General features: G+C 40.3%; 1 protein-coding gene and 1 long non-coding RNA gene across 2 annotated transcripts in view; both read left to right on the top strand.

Moving 5' to 3' along the window:
- Window positions 1–24991, top strand: part of tmtc1 (transmembrane O-mannosyltransferase targeting cadherins 1) — a 154711-nt gene that overhangs the window by 534 nt on the left and 129186 nt on the right. Inside the window, exon 2 of the mRNA XM_042403387.1 lies at window positions 12731–13221. Coding sequence (XP_042259321.1) covers window positions 12731–13221 — 491 coding nt within the window. The remainder of the gene's footprint in view (window positions 1–12730; window positions 13222–24991) is intronic.
- Window positions 4019–6636, top strand: LOC121890825. Its single transcript, XR_006093936.1, has 2 exons — window positions 4019–5218; window positions 5620–6636. It is a non-coding gene; the product is annotated as an uncharacterized LOC121890825 (long non-coding RNA).

The following is a 24991-nucleotide window of genomic DNA, read 5'->3' as shown; positions in this document are numbered from 1 at the left end:
TTTGATTTTGCCTTTGATAATCTTTAATGCAACTCCTGTGTGTGTGTATGTGTGTGTGTGTGTGTGTGCGTCACACAGAGCTCAAGCTGACAAAGGATCCTAGCAACACAGACTTTATTCTAATTAAGGCTAATTAAATACTTAGTTATTGATTTGAACATCAATATTTCACATTCTATGACCTCATAAATGACTAGAATTCTCCACAGTAAAGCACAGTACAGATTTTATAGTCATCCTTGACCCTGATGTTCCTTCATCTTGCTAACCCTTCAGTCCAAATTCTACTTTTCTCATCCACATAGCCAGGAGGTTTTGAGTGACATAAATGTTGTCATCTGCTCTGTGTGGAACTCCCAAACTTTATGACCAGCATACTGTATGTGCCTACACCTGCAGGGACTGCTGTGTAGAGCACATTCGTGTATGTTGAAACTTTTAGGTAGGATGTGCTGAACCATGCATGTCAGCTGTCCACCCTGCTGTCTCTCTCTGTAGTATGGACTGTTTTTATTTTCCAATTGCAAATTTAGCAAAAGCACTGAGGTTCAAATCCTTCCCATGATGCAGTAGCTTCAGTAGTTGTGTATAAAATCTAAAGCACCTCATTTAACAAAGATAAAACAATCATAGTAGTAGTTAGTATTAAAGCTGCCTTCATTGACTTTTTCTTTTCTCTTGTCAGTGTGACAAGTTGTAAACACAAACACTGACATCACCTTATGAAGTTGTTAATGTTAGCAAACAGACATAGAGCAACATTAGCATTCATTTTGAGTTGTATTTCAGTCCATATGATGATGTAAGTTCAATATTCACTTTCTATTTAGCTCTATTATACACCAACAGAATATCTGGCTCTTTAGCTGCTCAGTGCACCTTTATGTTCACCAGCTAGTTGCTATCGTTTTCTGATGTTTGGTAGTGTACGCTGGGTTTATCAGAGCTGAAAACAGGGTAGATGAGGGCAGAGCGACAACAAGCGACATTTTTCATATACAATGCTGGTCACCATTATTGGCACCCTTGAATTTTTTCTTCAGAAATGAAGAATAATATGAAGAATATCTTCAGAAATAAATGGAAATGTACAAAGTTTGTATCATCAGAATATTTTAATAGGATGTCCAAAGTAATTTAACAAAAAAAAAAAATTCAACTTATATGTAGTAATTTCAAAGAAGAAAGAGAATATATAAAACTTGACAGTAATAAAGGCTTCCCTTTATAACCCTTAACCCTTCCTTAATATTTGGTTGCACAACCTTTGGCAACGATGACTGCCTCCAAACGTTTCTTATAGCCATCTATGAGCTTCTTGCACCTGTCAGCTGATAGTTTCTCCCACTCTTCCTTTGCAATTTGTTCAAGCTCTTAAATGTTTGCAGGATTCCTTTCCCTAATGGCAGATTTCAGCTCTCTCCAAAGATTTTCAATAGGATTGAGAACAGGACTCATTGCTGGCCAGTTTAAAACAGTACATTTTTTCCTTTTCAACCATTCTTGAGTGCTTTTGGATGTGTGCTTTGGGTCTTTATCATGCTGGAGAACCACAATCTTCGACTCAAACCTAGTTGTCTTACACTGGGTAGCACATTTAGCCCCAAAATCCCTTGGTAATCCTCTGATTTAATGATTCCTTCAATACAGTCAAGGCCTTCAGTACCAGAGGCAGCAAAGCAGCCCCACAACATTATGGATCCTCCACCATGCTTAACTGTAGGTAGTGTTCTTTTCCTTATACACTTCATTTCGTCGTCTATAAACAAATCGCTTGTTTGCATTGCCAAAAAGCTCTATTTTGGTTTCATCTGTCCACAGAACATTTTCACAGAAGGATTGTGGTTTGCCCTGGTACTCTTTGGCAAAGATCAGTCGTTCTTTTTTATGTCTTTTTTTCAGTAGCAGGGTCCCCTTGGCCTTCACCCCTAATGCAATTCTTGGTTTAGTGTGCGGCGTATGGTACGTGTTAAAACCATGATTCCAGATTGTTCCAGGTCAGCCCTCAGCTCTCTGGATGTTTTATGTGGGGTTTTTTCCACAGTTCGCACCAACCTTTGAAGGCTCCTCATTGATTTTCCTCTTCCCTCCATGTCCAGGGAGGTTCTTGACAGTTACACACTTAGCAAACTTCTTACTAACGTTGCACACTGTTGAAACAGGGATACCAAGGTCTTTGGAGATGGCCTAGTACCCTTTAGAGGTCTTATGTTTGGTGATAATAGCACTTCTGATGTCTTCACCATCGTGAAAAAGGAACAGGAAATAAGAAATGGCTTTTTTAAGCATTAAAGCGATCATTCATTGGCTAATTTAAGTCATGTGGGCACTGACAAATTATCACAGGTGAGTCTAATTTCTAATTTATCACAGGTTAGTCAAATGTTACTATTTTTTTCAAACTGATTTGAAGGGTGTCAATACCAGTGTTTTTTCAGACTTCAGCCAGCTCCGGAAGCTATGTCAACAAACCATGAAACAAACTATAGTGGCTACTTTTTCTTGTTCCTTTCTTGAAATATCAACTTCTCAACTCCATCCGTACATGTTCGAACCAAAATCCAATCTGAAATATGAGAACGGACAACACAAACAACACATAGAAAAACCATAGCACCCAAGGCTACAGAATGGACGGCTGTTTACGGACATGCATGACTAGCTGACGTCAGCTCGTTGGCAAGGTAGAAAAAACTTTGCAAATGAAGGATTGAGAGCAGGTTGAAGCCCTGACTTTTGACTTGCAGGGAGCATCTCTACACATGTTAACTGCAAGTTTTGAAACTTTGACCATGTTTAACATTGATATCCGACATCATAACAGTATATAAATAACAAAACCACAAAAAGCATAATATGTCCCCTTTAAATGTAGCTGTAAACAGCTTGGACAGCACTCTTGCATCTCAAGACTTGGAGCTATAGTTGCAGAATTCATAAAAAATGAATTGTGTGATATAGACTGAAAAACCACATGCGTTTTTCTTTTCATATTTAAGTTCTAAAATATTTTGCATGAAAAGTAGGCTGTGAATTACATCATAACCTCTTTATATAGGGAATGCCTGCATGGTTGGACTGTATGGACTTCACATAGACCATTTCTTATGATAAAGCCTTAAAACCAGCTGCAGTATTTAGCTATTTCCTAGTCTATACTGCATGAGGGATACAGTGATATTGCTGCATCTCAACAGGCTGAGACTTGTAACACCCACATAAATTAGCATCTCTCATATGTAGCCTATGTAATGTATATAAGGGACTGGTTGGCTGGTAGTAATTTCTGCAGCTGAATCTAATCAGTGATCAAAGCAGTGCTCATTCCGATGCTGTGTGGTAGTTTCATAAATCATATTTTCAAGTTCATGCTTTTGTCTCAATGCTTAAATCTGCATTCATTTCAGTCCTTCAACTGAGGAGATGACTCCTGGGGTGGCCATTAAACAATGCTGCTTTGGCCCTAACTCTTATCAACCATCTTCACTTCATAATGGCTGCATTTATTATTTTACAATACAGTCATCTCCTTAGCAGCCTGCTTCATGTAGCACTTAATTGCATTAGCCTTGTTAATCACTCCATGTGATTGCATATTAAGTGTCAGTCTTCCTTGTCCAGCCACTTTGACCGCCTGTCCCCTGTGCTGTACCCCTGAGGGGCTCATCAAGTGCAGGCGTCCCTGTGCTCTTCATAGCTGAGTGCTGCTCTAATCACCCTTTTCTCTAATGGCCTATTCAACCTAAAGCACTATGGGTAATATTTAACAGGCCTCCTATGCTCGGGATGTCAGGCTGTGTCGTAACGAGTGCCATTGCCGTTTGGTGGCAATCAGCCAGCCAGCTGTAATAATGAAATGAAATACCACAGTGGAGGATGCCTGCTCGTTCCCTTCCTTCCAGCCACTGCCATTTATTATTTAGTCACTTACATCCAAAATGAAAGAAGTTACACCAAAGCAACTACAATAATAATATTAATAATAGTTATTATTATTAAATGTACATAAGAGGGAAAATAAAACCCTTTTAATAATGTTAATAAACATAAGATAAAATAAAGTGATAATAGAATACATAGAGTGCGTACTTCAGTGGTGGTAGATTGAGACTTAATAAGCGAAAACTAAGTATTTCACCATGTGTAACATAAGATGGAAGATAAAAACCACAATAAAAGATCACATCCGAGTTAAAAGAAAAGCAAAAAATTACAATTCAGTCACTAAAATGTCAGTGTGTAAAAATACGATTGAAGACAACTTAAAAGAAAGTCCTGATCTCAGAAAGGTCATTTCAGAGACTGGGAAAGATGGAGAAGCACCTTTTTTCTTCATCTTACACTGAAAATAGCAAATGTCACCAGAATATGTCAGCACTGGCTCACACAGTTGATAGTTAAAATGTCAGTCTGCAGCTTGGGTCTGGCTTTAAAAGTGATCAATCTTTTAACTCTATCCTGATTATGGGCATCAATTGGTATCGAGAAGAAAGGATGTCTGTATTTGGCCATCAGACAGTTAAGAGAGAAGTTTTAAAGATTTAAACTATAGTATTTGGAAGTAACCTAACAATTGTGTAGCCGCACGTCTTCTGCATCATGGTGGAGGAGGTCTGGGGAAAATCTTCTTCAAAAAATCATGATAATAAGACATTTGGCAATCCTGAGGCTGTCAATCTCTTAACTGTGAATTCGAAAATTCCTCTTTAGTTGGGTTTTGCTTGGGTAAAAGTGACTTTCGTGTAATGTAATTTTATGAGTTTGAAATGTAACATTGGTCAGTCACTTCACTTCCCTTTTCTAACAGATTTTTATTCTTGCATTTCTCCAAACCTCTGTCAAGTTGTTGAAAAAGGAGGTTTGGCTATGGGAGATACTACATACAGCTTCAAAGTTAGCGTGGTTAATTTTAATCCAGTTTTGACTGAAAATTAAGATTTTATAGATATTTAAACAAAACATTTACTAAATATGTACTTCATACATTAGATAAAATGCAAAATAGATGTCAACAGATAAGGTAAATGGATCTCAGTCCACAGTATAAAACTAGAACTGTATAATCACTGTTTGTAAGGTCAGTAGCTCACCAGTAGCTAACCATGAACCTACTTAAAACAGTTACTGCATCATAACTGTTTTCGTTGCATTCACAGTCTTTTTACCAGGAAATAATGTGCTGAATATCTGAGCTCCAACACTAAGAGCCGCTGCTTTGGTAAGTGACTATTCATTCCTTACACTCAGTTCAACTTCAGGATTGAGTACTGAACACATCTACTTGATGGAATTTTTTTTAAAAAACATGAGGCATTTGTTGATTATGTCGTCGTCTTTCAGGGAACAAGCAGTTTCACAGTGAGTTCCTCCAGTTTCTGGCAGTGTTTAGGCGCCATAATAAATAGCACATGGGATCTTGAAAGCACAAAAGCCCTTTAAACAAATGCAGAAATCAGCTCTAGCGGGATGCTCATATTTCAAACACCTGATGCTAAATAGTTCCTCCTGGCAGTTCCTCTTGTAGCTCAGCAGGGAGCCTTGAGAGCAAAGAAGAGTGATGGAGATGAAGAGAGCAGGTGTTTCATTTTCCTCCCTCTGTCGGTCTCTTGTGATTCACAGAGAGCATTGAATAGCTGATGTGGTGATGACAGAAGCTGTGCGTACAGACAATAGCTTGATAAGGACATCCAGCCTTGTGGGGGGCTACCTGGGTACAGGTGTTTCTCTCCTCCGCCAGATGAATTAAAACACAAGGCTGACCAACCCTGGGAGGACGAAGTGTCAGACAGGAGCAGAGCAGGTTTCGCCCTAATGATGATGCTGATGAGGAATGCTGGGTGAAGTGCAACAGGCCAGATGGGGTGTAAGGAGATGAAAGGAAGGGAGAAGAGTGTTGAAGGCTGCTGGTCTGAACTTTCATCTCTTCCTCTCAACTGTCTCTCTCTGCTGCTCTTTCATCTGAGCATTTTGTCTTGAGCTCCCCCAGAGAAAACGCCTTCCTCTCTTTCCTCTGGTTCCCTCCTCTGATTCAGTACACTTATTCACTACGCAACATAACTCTACTGAAAAACACTTCATTTCTTTGCATGTATCATTAATTAACTGTCATGTAGCAGTGTTTGAACCAACCTCAGCCATGGGTTTTTCTTAAATACATACATTTTAATATCCCTTTAACAGTGTTGCAAAAGTAGTCATTCTAAGCATATATTTATTTAATTATTTGCAAAAATTGCTTTTATGAATTTGAGCCCCAACCCCTCTGACGTCATCTACACGTCCCTCGTTTGTAAGTACGACAAGAAGGAGACTTTAGCAGGAAAGCTAATGTGGGTTGTTGTTCAGAGTCTGACTCTTGTGTTGTGTAGCAGGATGCAATCAGGCTCAGTGTGACCATCTGCGCTGCCCGTGATAAAACACTGATGATAGATCAAGCTGTATGGAAACACATTCTCCATCTACTTAGATGGGGAACTAAAGGTATTCTGATGAATAAATGCAAAGATAGGGGGTGACATCATGAAACCGAAAATATATGATATATAAGATATGTGTTTCTCCCTTTTTGGTTTATAGAGCAGATATGTATGTATGGTATATGCTGTTGTTACAGACAAATAAAGCTGTTTATTTTCAGTTGGACTTTAAAGTGTGCTCAAACTGAACACCATGCAAATATTAGGCGAAAAGATATGTTTAAATCCATAGATATGAAAGTGATCCGTACATACTGTAGCTCCTTGGGATAGGAGTTTGTTCTGTAACCACCCCAAGCCCCTCTAATAACCCCTCCTTTTATAACCCCTGGAACTTGCCTTTGGTAAGTTCTCCAAGTGTGTGTTTGTGTGTGTAGCAGAGCAGAGAACCAACTTGTACAAGCAGCAGTCATGGATAGCAGGAGGTCTGTCAGCCTGTATTGCTCCAGTGCCCCTCGTGGACCTGCTGACCCGACTGCAACAACCAGTCACTCAGCTTTACACACACACACCATAGCTACTGCAAAAGCATGTGCATGCTCCATTAGTCATTTCCTGTACAAACAAAACATTATAAAACGAGTGGTATTTATCATCTGTGAAAAATAGAAGATCCAGACTGTATATGCCAGCCAGGGCCTTGTGTTACCTGCTATCTTTTACAAAAATGCCACGATTTCTGTCACAGTTACAATCTGTACCATCAGTGGTTGTGAAGAAGTGCATATGGAGAATGTTAAGGGCAAAAACCTCCATCTCATATTTCAATCAAGCTCCATTTCTATTAGTTTAATGTAAAACAAAGCGGATGCAACAGATTATTGTTTGCTCAAGCCCAAACTACCAGGTGTCGTCACTTGACAAGTATGGGACTTTGGTCATGTGAAGTTCCATTCGCTGAGGAAGGGATAAGCTGGGATGAGCTAAAACGCTTCCAAAAAAGCCAGTAAGTGAATCTTGACTTTAGAATATTTCATCACAATTGTAAATCTGTTTATGAGCTTTTGACAATGTGCTTTCAATATAATACACTGCAGGCTAGACAAAATAGCAGAATAATAAATACCAACTGTACAATTGCCCCAATAAGTGATGTTGAGCTTTTGGGTAAACAATCTCACCACAAAGTCCAGTCAGTAGCTGTTCTAGAGCTTTCAATAGTGTCACATGATTTTCCTTAGCAGATGGCCTTGTCCAGTAGTCATGCAAATATACATGTTCAAGTTTCCATTTTTCTGAACATTTGAAGGATTTCTTGGCCACTTGGGGGCAGAAGAACTCCACAAAAAACTGCTAAACCCACAGCCCCTTTATTGTCTTAAAATTTGTTATAATCGCATATTTATACATCCAATACACAGGGAGCAAATTCACTTCAAGTATGGTTTATCCACTTAATGAATATAAGTCCAATATTTACCCTCCTTTTAGCTTTATTTTGTTCTGCACCAGCTGCTAAGAAAAATATGTCTCTTTAGTTACTAAATGCTCCATTGTGTTTACCAGCTAATCACTAACTTTGTCTGTCATTTGTTGCATATCAGGTAGTGTATAGTGGGTTTATCAGAGCTTTTATGTTGGGAGAGCTGCCTCGTGCTGATAACAGAATTACCATTTTTTAAAAAGTACCCCTCCACTCAAAAATATGTTTTTTACTTCTTGTTGCTTCAGTTTGATGTTGGAGCGTCACTGTGCAGAGTGAAGTATGAACAGAGTTTGACACTAGAAGGCTGTTTTCACATTCATCTGCTGAAAGTGGAAAGTGTGCTCATTAAAAGTCAGATTTGAATTTACACTTTTGAAATTATTGATTAAAAATCTGGAATTTTCAATGAGGGAGAAGGAGTAGACGTAAGTTTAAGGGTTTTAATGTGGTAATTATACCTTTTTTTCCATTGAGAAACCATATCAGACACACATTACTGTTCCAAGCTAAATATTTTTTTGTCTTAATATATGTCTGGAGGGGATCTTTAAATTCATTATTCAGTCTGATGTCATGTTTGTGTTAGTTTTGTTCTGTTTGGGAGAGGAGGTTATTTTGCCCACGCCAGTCAATAGCGAGTGATGTTTCCAGCATGCTGATGCAAGGAAGCAGCTACAATTTGCTAGTTGCAGTAGGAGCAGTTTTGTCACCATTTGTCGTCTTTATTCGTAATCCTGCTTACGAAGACCTATTGGAATCACTGAAAAAATTCAGTCTGGAACCAAGCTACTGGTAAAACAAGGGTTGATACGAGCGCTGAAATCTTTCACGTTACAGATTTGTTTCATTGTAAATATAAAAAATATCCACCTGACAACCTCAATAAAATCTAAACCAGATTAGCAGTTACTGCAGGACTCTACGGAATTGTCCTTTTTATTGTCAGGTTTTTCAGGTGTTTGAACAGGAGTAGAGGTAAGAAAGAAGGAGAGAGAAGGTCAGTATTTTTTCAGCGTGAGCAGCTGCTGCAGTGTGCCGTGGCGCCTCAGACTGAAATGAGCTCTGTTTCGGAGCAGGAGGCCGAGCACTCAGTGACCAGCTGGCCACCACGCAACAGGAATCGCAATGAGATGGTCAGGCCAGATGTTCAGCATGTTGTTGACTGACTCTCTGCTGTCTGCCCTCAGGCTCTCTCTCACAGCCACTCCATCTCGTCGTCTCTCTCTCAAACCTCTCTCACTTCTGCTCTGTAAAATGATCCCAATTCCCGGGGAAACAAATGCAAGAGAAGCCAAGAGAGCAAAAGAGATTTTTCTGAACACTGAGATAAACATACGTTACTGAGTACTGACAGAGTAAGATTCCATGAGTTTATTAGGTACACCTGCACAATTGAATGGAATCCAATGCAACAGCTCTGCAATAAATCCTATCTTTGCGAAGCTTTTAATGTGTTAAAGAGATGTTAATTCAAATTTGTTCTCATTTTGCAACTATCAATTAATCTGTTGACTTTTTTTCTAATGATCGATTATTTGTTTAGTGTATTAAATAACAGGAAATAGTGAAAAGTACCAATCAAAGATTTCCCAAAACTCAAGGACACATTACTTGTTCTATTTCATTTACAATATAACACAAAACAGAAAAAGCAGCAAATCCTCACATTTAATAAACTGGAAGAGAATGTTTTTGTATGATTATCACTTAACTGCTTGATAAATGATCAAAATGGTTGTTGGTTAATTCTGTGACATGTTCATGATGTTGTTATTCAGGGCTTAACGTGTGCAGAACATGATGTAGAGCTGCTCTCAGGACTGGCACCTATTTTGTTGGATGTAACACTTCCACAGTCTCAAAATCAATAGATTGTCTCTGATATTTATGATATTTATGAAATAATCTGTTATTCTTTTGATTCCCTTTATTTTTACACTGGTGGTTGGAATCAGCTTATAACATACCTGCCAAGTTTTTAAAGATGTTACTCTCCTCCAGCTGCTCAAACCATCAACTTCTCAGAGGAAACACAGAGAACATAACCTCTGTGTCCTTAAACTTAACTGTGTGACATTAAGTTCATCAGCTGTCTATCCATGTACGCAGACACCCAGTGTAGTAGAGACTAACACAGCTTGTCCAAGGAGGGTTGATTCGAGGGCAACTGAACTTGGTTGTAGATACCTGATGAAGTTTCGCCTTTCATCCAAGGGGGCTTCTTCATTTCTAACTGACTGGCAGGGAGTACAAAGTATTTAAGCTCTGTGGGGTCATTATCAAGGTCATTGATACCACTTGGTTCGTTAGTGCTCCTGGCTGTTGTAATGACAGTTGTTAAGAGTTGTTGGAGTCATCTGAGGCCAGGTGTACACTACAGTCGTTGGAGTTGTCACATGAGGCCAAATGTGAATGGTTGTTAAGTCTCCTGGGAAGGGATGAAAGGACAACATTGTAGGTGGGGGATAAGCCATCTACAATGCTGTCCTTTCATCCCTTCCCAGGAGAAGGGATGAAAGGAAGCCCCTTGGATGAGAGGCGAAACGTCTTTAAGTATCTACAACCAAGTCCAGCTGCCCTCGATTCAACCTCCCTTGGATAACCATGGCCTGGATGGCTGAGAATCTTAACAGACAGTTGGACTAGTTTCTACTGGCACAAGTTCAAAAATAAGGTTTTTATTGTAAAGTAATTAAAGAGTAAACAACAAAACAGGATTTGTGGCTTCTAACAATGCAGCTGATGCACAGCAGTTTGTAACATACAGAACATAAGCACTCATAGTAATCAATACCTGTACTTGCACCCACATACACACCTTTTGGATGCGCGCATGCACGGCAGGGGCCCATAACATGTTAATGTTTACTTCTCCTACAGGAGCATCCTGCATGTGTCTCCTTGCTCTCCTGTCACTTGCTCACTGTCACCCCTCCTCCTCCTGTCGGACTCGTTAGTTTATTATCGCTCGGTGTGCGGAGAAAAAGGTCAAGTCTGTGCCATCGCAATCATGCGCTCATGCAGTTTCTGCCGGGCTGCATTGATTTTCTGCTGCTGATGTTACTGTCGGCCCGGGGAGGCAGCGCCCTCCTGCGCATGCGTTCGCAGGCGGGTTCTCATTGCTGATGTTGCTTTCAAGTACTCTACATAAGCTCGTACATCCAAATGCCATATCTCATCATCTCCTTCATCATCCCTTTCCTTCTCTATGTTTCCTTCCCAAAGACTCCAGTGTTTTTTATCAGTCCTTGACGGGTGTTTTCCTTCATACTCTTACAATTTTCTAGTATTCCCAGGCTTATTTTCCTTCTTCAGAAAAATCATTTTGCAGTGGTTTATTCTTACTGTATTAAAAGCAACTTCAAATTCATAACGATAATAATAACTTCACAACAAGGAAATTGTTTTTGCTAAAGTGAAGCCAAAATATCTCCTTCCAGGGAGCTGCCATCTTCCTTGTGTGATGTCATTTGGAGCCAGAGTCTGCGCAGTAGAGTTGGGCAGCCGGATGACGATCGCAGGACACGCCCCCTCAGCCGTCCTGCTGCCTGATAGAGGTTTGAGAGCGGCTGTCACAGCTGTCAATCATGACGTCTCACCTCTATTTTATATCATCAAATAACTAATTAAAATAAATAAAATAAAAACAAAGTTATCAGAAAAATGAGCACTTGGACATACATCAGCATGATAAGAACTACCTAAACTGACAGAACCTATTTTTGGGAAAAATGTATTTGATGTGTACTTTGATTATTTAGTTTGGCTCATGTCCCATCCGCTAACATGGAGGGGGCGGGACTTATGACGTATATTGTAGCCAGCCAGCAGGGGGCGATTGAGAGGTTTTGGCTTCACGTTTGGGGAGGTGTCACGATGTCTACAGTCAATGGTTGAAACCATGGACCTAGTATAAGAGCTGGATACCGAACTGAAAATGGTGCCCATTCAGTCCAATAATTGCCTGCCTGCACGTACGCCAAAAAAAGTTTTTGGCTTCTGGGTTTGCTCCTGCGTTGTGTGGCCCACTGAATATGTGCAGTGGTGTTTCTCCCACTGGTCCTGCCTGCGAGTTCCTGCTTGGCCCACAGACTTTACACTGTGATGACATCATGGATTTTTAAATTGCTTTTCTCAACTCGAGGAAAGTTTAACAAATATAAAACTTATATGGATCAAAAATGCATAACAGAAAGAGTCATAATTGATATTGTTTGCAGTTTGAGGTGTCTGGTCAAAAGTTTTATAGACGTCTCTTTTACAATGGTGGTCTATGGGGAAAATGCGAGTATTTATCGTTGCAATACTGCGAGTGAAAAGTGGGGAAAAATTGGCTGCAAGGCTGAGCAGTGGCACAGTATCCCACTCTTATAATAAATTCATGGTTGACACTCATAGGAAGAAATAGTCTAGCTAGGTTGGTTTACAAACTTGAGTCGTAAACATTTCTTTAAAAGGCTTTTTTGTTAGCCACTGTGGCATTTATGCTAATCAAGTTTAGTTTATTGACAATAAAAAAAATAACTCAAGGTCTACTTAATCTACTAGGTTTTTCAAAAGCATTTTTTCTTTCTTTCTGAAAAAAGCTGCTTTCTGGAAGAAAAGTAAGTGGACCTTCAGTTAAGATTTTCCACACTCTTTTCTTCTTATGCTCATTTGGTTATTATTTTACAAAAGATCAAAAACAGACATGTAAATAATATATGGCAGTCAACCAATAGGCCTTGCTAATCTAACTACTGTTAAAAAAAAATAGCCTACAGTTTGTATTACAAAATGTCTGCAGAAATGTGAACTCCACAATTGACAAAAGTAAATACTCTGACAGGTTGTCCGTCAGACACTGGAGTACGCCGTAGTCCGACGTTCACGAACCGCACCTGAAGGCAGCACAACACATCCACACTGTCCCAGCAATTCACCGCACACACAGCCGCTACCTGCCGAGCGGGATGGACGTATCCTCCGGTGGTCCCAGTTCCATCCTCAGCCCAGCGGAGCCGCGGGGGAAGCCAGGACCGACATGACAGCGCCGGCACGGGAGAAAAAATCCCGCCAGCAGCCGCGGGTGAGCGTCCGGCCGGAGGTGGTGTTGGCTGCGGGTCGCTACGCTGTACTGGCCGCCCTGTGCGCCCTGTGCTACAGCAACTCTCTCCGCGGGGAGTTGGTGCACGACGATGTTTGGGCTATCATCAACAACCCGGACGTCCGACCAGGCTCCAGCCTCAGAAACATCTTCAGCAACGACTTCTGGGGCAAGAGGATGGCGGACAACACGAGCCACAAGTCCTACAGACCGCTGTGCATCCTCACCTTCAAGTAAGTTCCCTCTGCTTTCACAAGTCCGCCGTTTTCACCGAAAACAAACACTTTATGCTGGTTTACCCGCCTTGTTATCGCCATTAACCCGACGTAAGAGGCCAGTTGCGAACTATCTCTCCTATGAAAGCGATATAAACAAGCTATTAAAGCTGACGTCATGCAGCTGTCCGCTTATGGAAATAAGCTGTTGCAGCCTCACAGGCAACTTTAGAATAACACAATCTTAATATTTCTCAACATAATACTTTATTAGATTATTATAGCGGCTTCATATGAGACAGAAAATACCAAGTGTACAGCGGTCGCTATTAATTCACAATAGACGCCTGTGGGGGGATTCTAGGAATATTATAGAGATTTCTCGACAGCCTACAGGTTTCCATTATGTGCCTTCTTCAAGTCTCAGCTCCCATAATAAATATTTATATAGAGTTACAGCAGGAAGAGCAGCCTGGCTGGCCAGCTGCACACTGAGCTTGTCCCAGCAAATCTCTCCACACTCCACACTACACTGTTGATACAAATACAGGTTTAAGGAGTAAAGAAATTCAGATGACACGGAGCCAAAAGTAGACACAGAGAGGGTTTATCTGGAACTTGTTTTGCAGCTTTTTTTTAGGACTTTCACTTTGATGGCAGCGGAGAAGGAGGGGTGCAATGTGGGTTAGTTAGGATGGAGGGAGGGGATTTAAAGTTGTGGATGGGAAAACACGGCGTGTTTCGCATCATGCTGTGCTCCAGGAGGGCGGGTCTGCTGCGCTCAGTTTGGCGCTGTTTTGTGTTGGAGGAGCCGTGGCCAGCATCCAGAACAGGGTGGGATTGTGTTATAAATGATATTATGTTGCAGCGTTAGGAAAAGAGGGCAGCCCACACACTGTTTCTAAGTGAGGGAAAATGTCCAAATGGAGGCTTGCTGATGCAGAAAACAGCCCTAATCAAGTCTGTTTTCTTTTTTTTTTCTTTTAATTTTATAATTCAGCTGATGATGCATTTTGAGGTTGTAATGCTGTATACAAAGGTCTCTGATGGGTTTAAACTACAGAATATAAAAAGACAGATTGTTTCCCTCCGAAATAAATTGCATCTTTGTTGAGAAAAGATGAAAATGGTGGGAAAGAATTAGAGAAAACATGGACTTTAGGTTTGCTACCCAGCCATACTCATTCTTAACTGCTGATTCAGGATCATAAATACTTTTTGGTACCAACTGAAATGTGTCCATTGCACAAAGTTTTGAGAAAAGTCAAGTATCAAAACTTGACATTGAATGTCTGGTCAGATTTGTTATCTATTTTACATACTGATGTAAATCAGAACTATGCCAGTTTTAAACTACTTTATTCAGTCAAAGTTCTTGTTAGGCTGCATGTGCTCAGACAAAACTGTGCCTTCTTCTGTCAAATGAGAAAAAGGTTTTGTAGAAAAATGTTTATATTTGTCAAAGAGAAGAATCAAAGGTAACTCAGGTATGGTATCTGCACTAGTATACAATTTCAAATGATAGCCAACGCCGAAGGCCTCAGTATGCTTGTTTGATCGTCTAACAGCATCCAAAACTGCTTTTCTGGCATTAGAATTGGAGGACTGCATCCGGCAAGTTTTGTTACTTTACAGACAATGCAACAGTCACCTCGGCCTCAGGCAGGGATTGACCAGGTGTGTGGAGGTGAGAAAGTGAGCAGGTTTTCAGTTTCTTTTTTTTCTTTTTTTTTCATTCTTCACGCTACTACTTTCATCAGTTTTCAGTACAACACCATGAATGCATCTGACATCAAAGAAAAGACTGTGAAAGTGTGTGCTGTTATCCCTATTTGTACAGTTCATTGTGTCCCTTCGAGTGTGGCCATTCTGACCAGCCAACACTTTGCCTTTAGACCTGAGGTATTTGAAGCATACTGAGACCTTAACTATTAAGATTTTCAAATGAGAGTGTTAAAATATCAGTAACACTGCTCCTTTACATGATGTATTGATCCTCATAGAGAGATTCAATACACCTCTGACACATTATAAGTCATCATAGGCACATCATAGCTGCATAGAGACAGTGTAATGGAATGTGGTTGGCTTGTCTGGTGACAGATGTGGAGGGGCTTTCATTGGCACTTTTAGCTGCTCTGAGTCAAACCATGCCGTGTTGATTTGCATATCCATTACCAGTTTAAATGCACCAATTTGTGCAAAGTTGCACCCGAGATGAACCATCTCTGGAGTCAGTCCAAAGAATGCCAACCCATCTCCAAGCAAGTTGCAGTAATGTCTTACTGGCAGGGCCAACCTGTGACGACCCCCCTTCTCCCTTTCAGACAATCTGTGTGTTGCGAGACTCAACTCATGTCTGTACTGAAGACCGGAGAGAAAGACATTTTAAAAGCCTCTATGTTCAGCCATCAGTCTTTTTGTAGCTTCTAACTGAATCTCTGTGGTTTGAAGTTTAGTTTCTCTCCTGTGTCCCTGTTTGTACTTTCAGATATCAGCTTTATTTTACTGTTTCCTGTTCGCTTTCCGCTGTGTAGGAGTCGTGTTAAGTTACTGCTGATGAAAACACCTCCTGCTGCTGCTTCATATTAAATGATTTTAAATAACGGAGAACTTTTATTGTGGAGAATTGAAAGGAAATCAAATATGTTTATCCACTGTTCTAGTAAAGGGTAAACTTTTAACATCATCGACTCAAGACAAGTGCGTCATGAGTTAAAGACACACCTTTAAGTGGGTCGCTCTGTTGTAATGGAGATCCAAATCCCTGCTGTGCCGGGCTGACGTGCCAAGTCAAACTGATTCAAGCTAAGTCAGCACATGTGTATGGAAAGGGCCTATTAATGTGTCTTCAGGCAGAAGTCCATCAGCACACTGTGCACTTAAGATAACTAAAACCAAAAGGACTTGAGTGTGAGTGTGGGAACCGTGGCTTGTGTTTGGTCAGGCAACAGGACGGTTTCATTGTTTGATGATACTCAGTCTAATTACCCAACAGTGTTACAACCTCTCAAGCAGCTGCTCGCCAGTCCTCCCTCTGGTAATACAGTTGTTGAAGATGATATTGGCAGCTTAATGCTTCTCCAGAGAGCGGGCACTGGGCTTACGGCTTTGCAGGAGCATCTGCGCTCAGAAACACACACTACACCACTTAATGCCGAGTGTGTGTTGGAGACAGCAGAGCCGCCGTAATGGTCAGAGACAATGGAGGGGAAGGTGATCTTTCAGGAGTGACAGGTGTTGCCTTATTGCTCACTCGGGGTGGAAGTTCACTGCTTTGTCTTGCGGCTTCCAGGGATATTTGGCCATCAGCCTCTCCACACTGCCTTCATTAGCTTGTCATGTGGAGGAAGCTGGTTCACATGGCAGACCCTCCCGACATATCTGGGTGGGGAACGAATGTGCAGCTGCACTCTTCTCCATCAGCAATGTGTGGTGTGTTAACTTTTAGTACAATCCTTACCTCTCAGCTGCTACCAGGGCTCAGACTAATGGCATTGCATCGTCCCAGGGATGGTAGAAAATGTGTTCAGGATGAACAGAGATCTTCCCCAGGATGCCTCCGGGACAGAAGGGATTTTATATATGATTATTTATTTATTTTAGACTATCACTTAGCAAATGACAAACTGAACTGAGCACTGACTACAACGGAGCATGTCTTCTCATACTGTTACTATAGTTACTAGTGATGTGTAGATTGCAGTTATATCCGCCGGCACAGCGGTTAATCCTCAGATCGGGCGGGTTGGGTCATAAAAATTAACATTCTGATTAATAGCTGATGGGTCGCGGGTTGTGAAATAATACATTATTAATGAGGAAAATATTAATATCCTTCTCTAAAATGTGAACATTGCAGAGAGGTACAAATAACTGACTCACAACTAAGCAAACTGACAACAGGGAATACTAAGAAATATACGGACACTAATAACAATTACTTCTACAATTATACAAGAGAGATTGCTGGAGAAATTGGTGCACTCAGCACCGCATGGGTCAGGAGCGGAAATGGGACGGCAGCAGGCAGCATACATAGTAGGCTACATATACATGTGCATGTGGAGAGACACACGCTCTTGCAGAAATAAAGATTAAAGGTTAATTCAGGTCACAGTGAATGTCAGGTCTGATTTATCTGCTCTTTCTCTCCCCGTAGAAATTGAACAGAGTGCGTTCAACTCCAAATGCTATCTGGACTTTTCATAATTAAAAGTATTAATAGATACCATTTGGTGAATGGAAAATAGTTACTGACCAGTTTGATAAAGCTGTGCGGCTGCGTTTAGGTAGGATATTTTGCATCTGTCTCTCATTCAGTGACAAGTATGCATTGTTTTGATGTTGTCTGTTTTTTTGAAACACAGATTTTTGGCACCGAATCATCTGACAGTCATTTTCTCTTCTGCAGCTGTTTGAGCGTTATGTATGATCATCTGCACAACAGAGATGAAGGAGATGGCTTGGTTTCACAGATTGGAGTCAGATCAGTAGACCCACAGCTGAGAGAGGCTCAGAGCACAACTTCATTGTTCAAGGTTCTGATGTACTTCAAAACCCATGCAGACAGCAGGAGAGATTTTGGACATGCATGTGCTTCTGTTTTGTACTACGTTGGGTGTCTTTATATGGCGACATGTGCAGTCGGTGCATACTTTTGGACCATAAATGTGGCCACAATGTTTGGGCCACACATGGACCTATGGGCACATGATGAAATTTACTTGTATTTGGAACATACTGAATATTGGCTGATTGACTCAGCCGATTTATTGGTGGTACTCTACTACAAATCAATGGATTTGACCTTTTCAAAGCAACCTATCCAGCCTATAGACGGGGAGAATTAGATACTTTAGATTTGATATTAAAAGATGGGGGAAAGTATTCAGATGAAGATCATTTGTGAGGGAAGAACCTTCATTCTTAATTTTTAGTCACATTCTCCAGTTAAACTGTCATTCATATCATATCAATAATTTAAACAGATCAATTTGATCCAGGACCTTTAGTATTTGGATTAAGTAGCTCTTGAAAAAAGTCAGAAGGCTTTTTTCAATGTACCAGATACATATTAAATCAACATTTCACATCTTCTTCTTTGTATTCGATCAGACTCTGTGTCAGCAGATGCCTAACGCTAAAGGACTCGGTTCGGGGCCAGAAAAGCTTGATCGGAACATCCCTAATGAACATCATATTTTAATATACAAATATGCATCAACATACATGCAAAGATAGCAGGAAAGTTGTGAGATTAGTGCGGTGCAATCAGTTGAACAAGAAAGTGGGGGAAAAAACCCACCAGATCTCTTCAGCTGGATGTTCCACTGAAACACACCCAGATCCAGACGCTGGCCAGTCAGCATGTTTCAGCTAGTTTAGTCTGAAATTCATTCAAGTTAGCAGGCTAATAAACAATTTCAAACATTGATTGACTTTGTTCTTTTTCTCAGCCCGGACAGCTGGCTGGCTCTGGCTGACGTGTACTCTGCATGAAAGGAATCATGAGCTGTTCCCTGAATCATCTGAGGAAGGACTTTTTATGCATGCAGAAAAGCATATGGATATATTCATCTAACACCTGTGTCCTGGGGGTCACTTGTGTGTGTGTGTGTGTGTGTGTGTGTGTGTGTGTGTGTGTGTGTGTATTTTTCTGCTTTACACAAAGACAAGAACACACCCAACACACACAAACCCCTGTGGTAAACCTATGGGGAATGTGTAGTCAGTCCAGCATTGTCTCTTCTGTGCCAGTGAACACTGCAGGGCTTTTGGGATGTGATCAAGGTGAAGGACACGCACCAAGAGAGTAAATACACACACACACACACACACACACACACACACACACACACACACACACACACACACAGCAGCCTCAAGGCCCTTTTTATAGCTGAGTCCTGATGTGCACAACGAACTGAGCAGTGATTGCGGCGAGAAAACAACGGAGAGAGCGGGAGAGAAACGAGGAGAGAGAGAGATAGCAAGAGGCCATGTGATTAAAATAGCAACGCGAGGACAGATGACACAAGACAGGGAAGGAAGAAGTGTTGACGGATGCTCTTCTGGTAAACGTGGAGAGGAGGAGGAGGTGGACGAGATGGACACAGCACATAATGGAAAGAGACAAGTGCAGGAGATGAAGAGTGAAAAATAAGAAACGACAAAGAAGAAGAGTAAGAAAGTGATGGATGATGCTGCTGGAGTCCGAGACAAGCTGACTCAGTCGATGTGAGAGCTTCATTTCCCCAAATGCTGTTTATCTAAGCAGAAAAAAGTTATTACCTGAAGTTCAAGGATCTGAACGTGTTGTCATTTTGCCAGCCAGGACATTTAATTATCTACTATCCCTCATTTCAGAAAGAGTTTTTTTTCTTTATTGTATATTCAAAGCTTATCTAAAGCATTTTCACACGCTTTTCCGTTGTCTGCCCCTCTCGCCTGCAGTGTTTTATTCAGCCTATTTTACATCGCAGGGATTTGGTAAGAAAAAATTACCGTAGCTGTTAACTGCTGATGCAATGTTCTCCGGAATAATTAACAACCTATTTTTAGGATTCTTGCAACCTTCCTTTGGGTCATGGCCCAGTCTCCAGCACAGGAAAATATATCAGAGTGAAGGAAAGGAAGTTATCATGCTGCTGTTTCATGGTCACTAACCAGCAGAGAGCTCAATTATCTCTCCTTCACCTCTCCAGCCCGGCAGTCACAGAGGACACTGTGTCTGTGTTAGTTTCAAATCTTGCTCATGTCAGATTGCTTTAATTTTGCTCTGCTGATGGTGAGCCTAATGGCAGTGTTGTTGGTTCATCAAACTCAAGAGAAGTATATCTCAACAACTATTGTCAGATATGGTCAGAATGCCTTGAACTCCTCAGAGGATGATACCTAATAATTATGTCAACTCCCTGACCTTTCCTCTAGTGCTGCCGTCTGCATTTCCATTTGTACACCACCCATCCATTTTCAAGGTAGCCCAGACGTCCTACGTAAAATTGTTCCATTGTTGCTGGAGTTTTGATCAGACTTTTTCCCTTCTCTACGCACCTTGGAAGTAGGTTAAGTTGTGCCAGAAATGACTACACTACGTTTACCAAGATGTTCCCCAGCCAGATGGAATATGTAATACATAAGGTATTTCTGAGTCTGCCCCAGTGTCTCCTCCCAACTGGACTTACCCAGAAAACCAATAAAGGGAGTCATCCAGGAGGCATCTTATGACTACTTCAACAATTTGAACGGAAGGAGCAGCGGTTTGACTCCAAGCTCCATGGGTGAGAACAGCCACCCTGTGCAGGAAACTCATTTCCACCGCTTGTATATCCAGTGTTTTTCTTTTGGTCACTACCCAAAAGCTCATGACCATAGGTGAGGGTTGGAATGTAGATCGATCAGCCTCAGCTCCCTCTTCACCACAACGGTCCAGAGCGATGTCTGGGTTACTGCTGATGCAGCAGGCTGGATGCTCTGATAGGTGGAGACCAGCTCTGTATTTTCAATTTACGTAACTGAAAGATAAAAGTATCAACGCAAGCAGTATGTCAGATTACCTGATCAGAACCTCATGCTTCACTCACTGAGTAATTTAACGTCCATACGATTTTAAGAAACTAACTAAGTAATTAGTGCTTCCCCTGCACGGGTGAATCCAACAGCACAACTGTGACTCTGCTTGTAGGACATGATCCCTAAATGTCTGTGGGAGTGTTGACAAGCAGTCAGATCTACTAACTTCCACTGTCAGCCTGGGTGTCATGTTAGAGGCATCAGCCTGATGATCTGGATGACGATAGCCTGAAGTCTGACATGTAGTGTGTCACATCCAAAAACCTTATTTGGGACAACATGTGATAGCTTATTTTTCTGCACAATCCATACAGTAGCACATTATGTTTTGTTATATTCAAATAAATTATTATAAGCACATGTTCAAATTGAGGTGGTCTTTCTACAAATCTCTGAGCAACCACATCTGATAGTTTCACCCTGAGCTTTTTTTGTTTTAGCTTTTGTCAGGTCAAAATTTTCCCTACTTTGTCATTGGTCCATGACAGAATAACCTTCTGTGTAATCTGCTGTGGATGTTTATGTCTGCCAGAGCATGAAATGTCATGTTTTTGGTGGCCACTTCAACCTTTTCTTGAGTGCTACCATTAGGCCAGTTATCGTATAATTCATCTTCAAAAAATGCAGCGGTTACAAGCATGCTTTGATTTAATGACTATATAATTACCTTTGGGAGACGTAAGTGAAGTATATTATAAACTTTCCATGCCGCCACCGCAGAGCGGAGCAGCGGAGTCCCGTAACAAACGAGACCAGCTGACCAACAGACACCGCAGCATTAAACAACTTAAACTAACTCTGAGGTGAGAAAAAGAAAGGAGAATAGAAAATAACTTGGTGCTCAGTCTGTTTCATGTCAAAAACCCTGCGCCCGTTCAGCATCTTGTACAATGGAGGCTTTCCCCAAAGCTCAGCAGAGAGGCTCCTCTCATTGGTATCAATACAATCTTTTTAATTCCCATCCCTAAATATGATTAGTAGTTGTAATAATATGTTGGTCTGGAACAAAGTGTTGAGCACTTTCCTGACTTCACCATCCTCAGGCTCTGTTAATGTATCTACCTGCTGTTATTAATGTTAAATTCACCTCTACTGGAAGTGGTTGCTTTCTGGTGTGATGATCAGATAACAACAAGACAGTGATTACTAGCTGTTAAACTGTGGTTAGGTTGCCAGCAAGCTGACATGATTTTAATACTAAATCTGTCAGATGTACAAATGAAAAATTGATACATTTCTGGTCAAGACATAAAAACAAAATACAACTGATATTCAGCATTTTTTTTCAGACTGAGCAAGTGTAATTATTTGTCTACCAAAGATTAGTGTTTCCATTTGTTGCTGTCCAGTGAGACCTTTCAAGAACGTGCTGAAAAACAGCATTACTTTAAACTCATTGGCAGTTAAGAAATCAGCTGATGATAGATTTTTGGGCCAATACATATATTCATATTTGAGAGTAAAAAAATCTATGATGACATATTGAGTGATACTCATTTTCTTTTACATTAACAAACGTTTTTGATAGGGATTCCTACCAATACAACAATGTAAAAATACTCCATTACAAGTAAAAGTAGTGCATGAAAAATCCTACTTGAGTAAAAGTACAAAAGTATTATGAGCTTGATGTAGTTAAAGTATTGCAGTAAAAGTAGTGGTTTGGTCCCTCTGACTGATATATTATTATATATGACATCATTAGATTATTAATACTGAAGCATCAGTGTTAGAGCAGCATGTTACTGTTATACTTTATATACAGTTAGTATAGTTTAGTCCAGTGGTTCCCAACCTAGGGGTCAGGCCCCTCCAAAGCGTCAGCAGATAAATCTGAGGGGTCGTGAGATGATTAATGGGAGAGGAAAGAAGAAAAAACAAAGTTCTGATAAACAAATATGGTTTACACATTATTTACATCACCAGCCAGTCAAAGAGACTGAGACTGATTGTTGCATTAGTTAGTTTGTTAGTAGTATTGTAGATGTAATGTGCAGATGGGTGTTCGTGGCTTGTAAGAGCATGATGTAACTGTGCTGCAGTCCATCACTATTATGGTGTGTGTGTGTGTGTTTACAATTGTTCTGGCTTTTAAAAATTATTTCAACAATTAATACGGAAAAAGAAAAAAGAAAATGTGTGGAAACATGAATGGATGCGTAAAATCTAAGAGACACGATGCTGCATTCAAAATAATTCCAATTAAATTTTTATCCACCTTCATAATCATATTCATGGTGTTTTCAAGTCTTTTTGATGCTTTTGCAAAATCTAATAAAACTGCAATATATGTTTCAGTGTCTATGTTTGATAAAATGGAAGGCAAACATGAAGTATTTTAGCACTAACACTATTTCAGCAAAGTTTGATAAATATTGTGACATTATATGATTTGTCGAGCCTACAGATTTTGCAACTCATGAAGAAGAAAGTCAGTGTTCAACCTCTGAAAACATAAAAACTACTTAACTTGGACATACATGGGACTTCATGAATCCTTTATCAATACTGTAGACTGTTTTATTTTGTGTAAGATGAGATTAGAGCTGCAACAATTAGTCCATTAATCGATTAGTTGCCAACTGTTAAACTCATTGCCAACTATTTCAATAATCAATTAATTGTTTTGAGACATTTTTCAAGAAACCCCCCCTCCCCCCAAATTCTCTGATTCCAGCATCTCATCATGTGTTTCTTTGGTCCTCTGTCAGAGTAAACTAAGTATCTTTGGGTCATGGACTGTTGGTTGGGACAATCAAGACATTTGAGGACGACATCTTGGGCTTTGGGAAAAAGTTGATTGTCATTTTTCACCATTTTCTGACATTTTATGGACTGAACAACAAACCTATTAATCAAGAAAATAAGCCACAATAATGGTTATTTGCAGCCCTCGATGAGATGTCAAACAAAATGTAGAATGACAATGAAGGACAATTTAAAGATGGGACCTGCGTATCTGACTGAACTTACATTTTTTAAGCTTCAAAAAGTCATGTAAAATACACTAGCTCATACATCATACAGAATGATATCCATGATAACATATATTAGTCACCATCATGCAGGCCCAGGCTCATTGTTATTCATCTTTGAGAGTAGTCGTTATATAGGCCTATCTCACAAAGGTCACAGATTAGATTCCTCCAGCAGCCAGAATGTGTGATGCTTCCTGTCAAAATGTCCTTGAGCAGGACACTGAAGCCAGACCTGCTCCCTCATTGTAAGTCTCTCTGGATAAGCATGTCAACTAAATGCCTCAAATGAGAAATTTAAATTCTTCTGAAGCCTTCACATGGTGGATGGGTTGGGACCCTGGCCGGGTCCTTGGGGAAATCCATCTCATGGCCTCACTTGTTCCATACTCATCCCAGCATCAGCTACAAGGGCAGATCAGCATCAGCTAAGGTCAGGCAGAGATAATGGTGAGGGTTAATGCCCTCTCTGCAAGCACAAGCAGGTATTATCAGCTGTCCTCATTGAATTATGAATAACAGGGATAGTGGAGGCCAGAGTCGTCTTCATCACCATAATGGACTGGATGAGGGCACACAGATGAACCCATTAAACTAATTATAATCAGAGATAAGAAGTTCAGATCTGAAGCCATGTTTTGTTCATTTCCTTATGTTTGGTTTTGTTCTACTCCACAAAGCTTTGCTCTTATAAAGAAACATTAACCTCTTAGCATACGGTTTCACATTTTTTCCTTAAGTTGCTTTAAAGATGGAAGAATCATCTTATTCCACTCAGCCTGACAGTTTCACATGTATGTTTATCATTTTGTTCCAACTCACCCATATTGTTGTTTTTCATGCAAATATTCCAGATGTCCTGTGCCACTCCTTTTTGGTACCTTTGGAAATTTTCAGTTCTTCACTTCAATGTAAAATAAAGTTGTCTTTTTTTTAACTTGATTAATTCTTTTATTCTGTTCATGTTAGAGCTGCAACAATTAGTCGATTAATCAGTTAGTTGCCAATAATTAATTGTTTGAGTCATTTTTTAAGAACAAAATGTCCAAATTCTCTGATTCCAGCTTCTCAAATCTGAATCTTTTCTGGTTTCTTTATTCTTCTATGACAGTAAACTGAATATGTTTGGGATGTGGCTTTGGCAAACATTTTTCACTGTTTTCTGACATTTAATAGACCAAACAACGAATCGATCAATGGAGAACATAATTGATAGATTCATAGATAATGAAAATAAT

Source organism: Thunnus maccoyii, chromosome 23, assembly GCF_910596095.1.
Source record: "Thunnus maccoyii chromosome 23, fThuMac1.1, whole genome shotgun sequence".
Lineage (NCBI taxonomy): Eukaryota > Metazoa > Chordata > Actinopteri > Scombriformes > Scombridae > Thunnus > Thunnus maccoyii.
The sequence above is the reverse complement of the archived record's forward strand: the minus strand, read 5'-3'. Positions and strand labels throughout refer to the sequence as shown.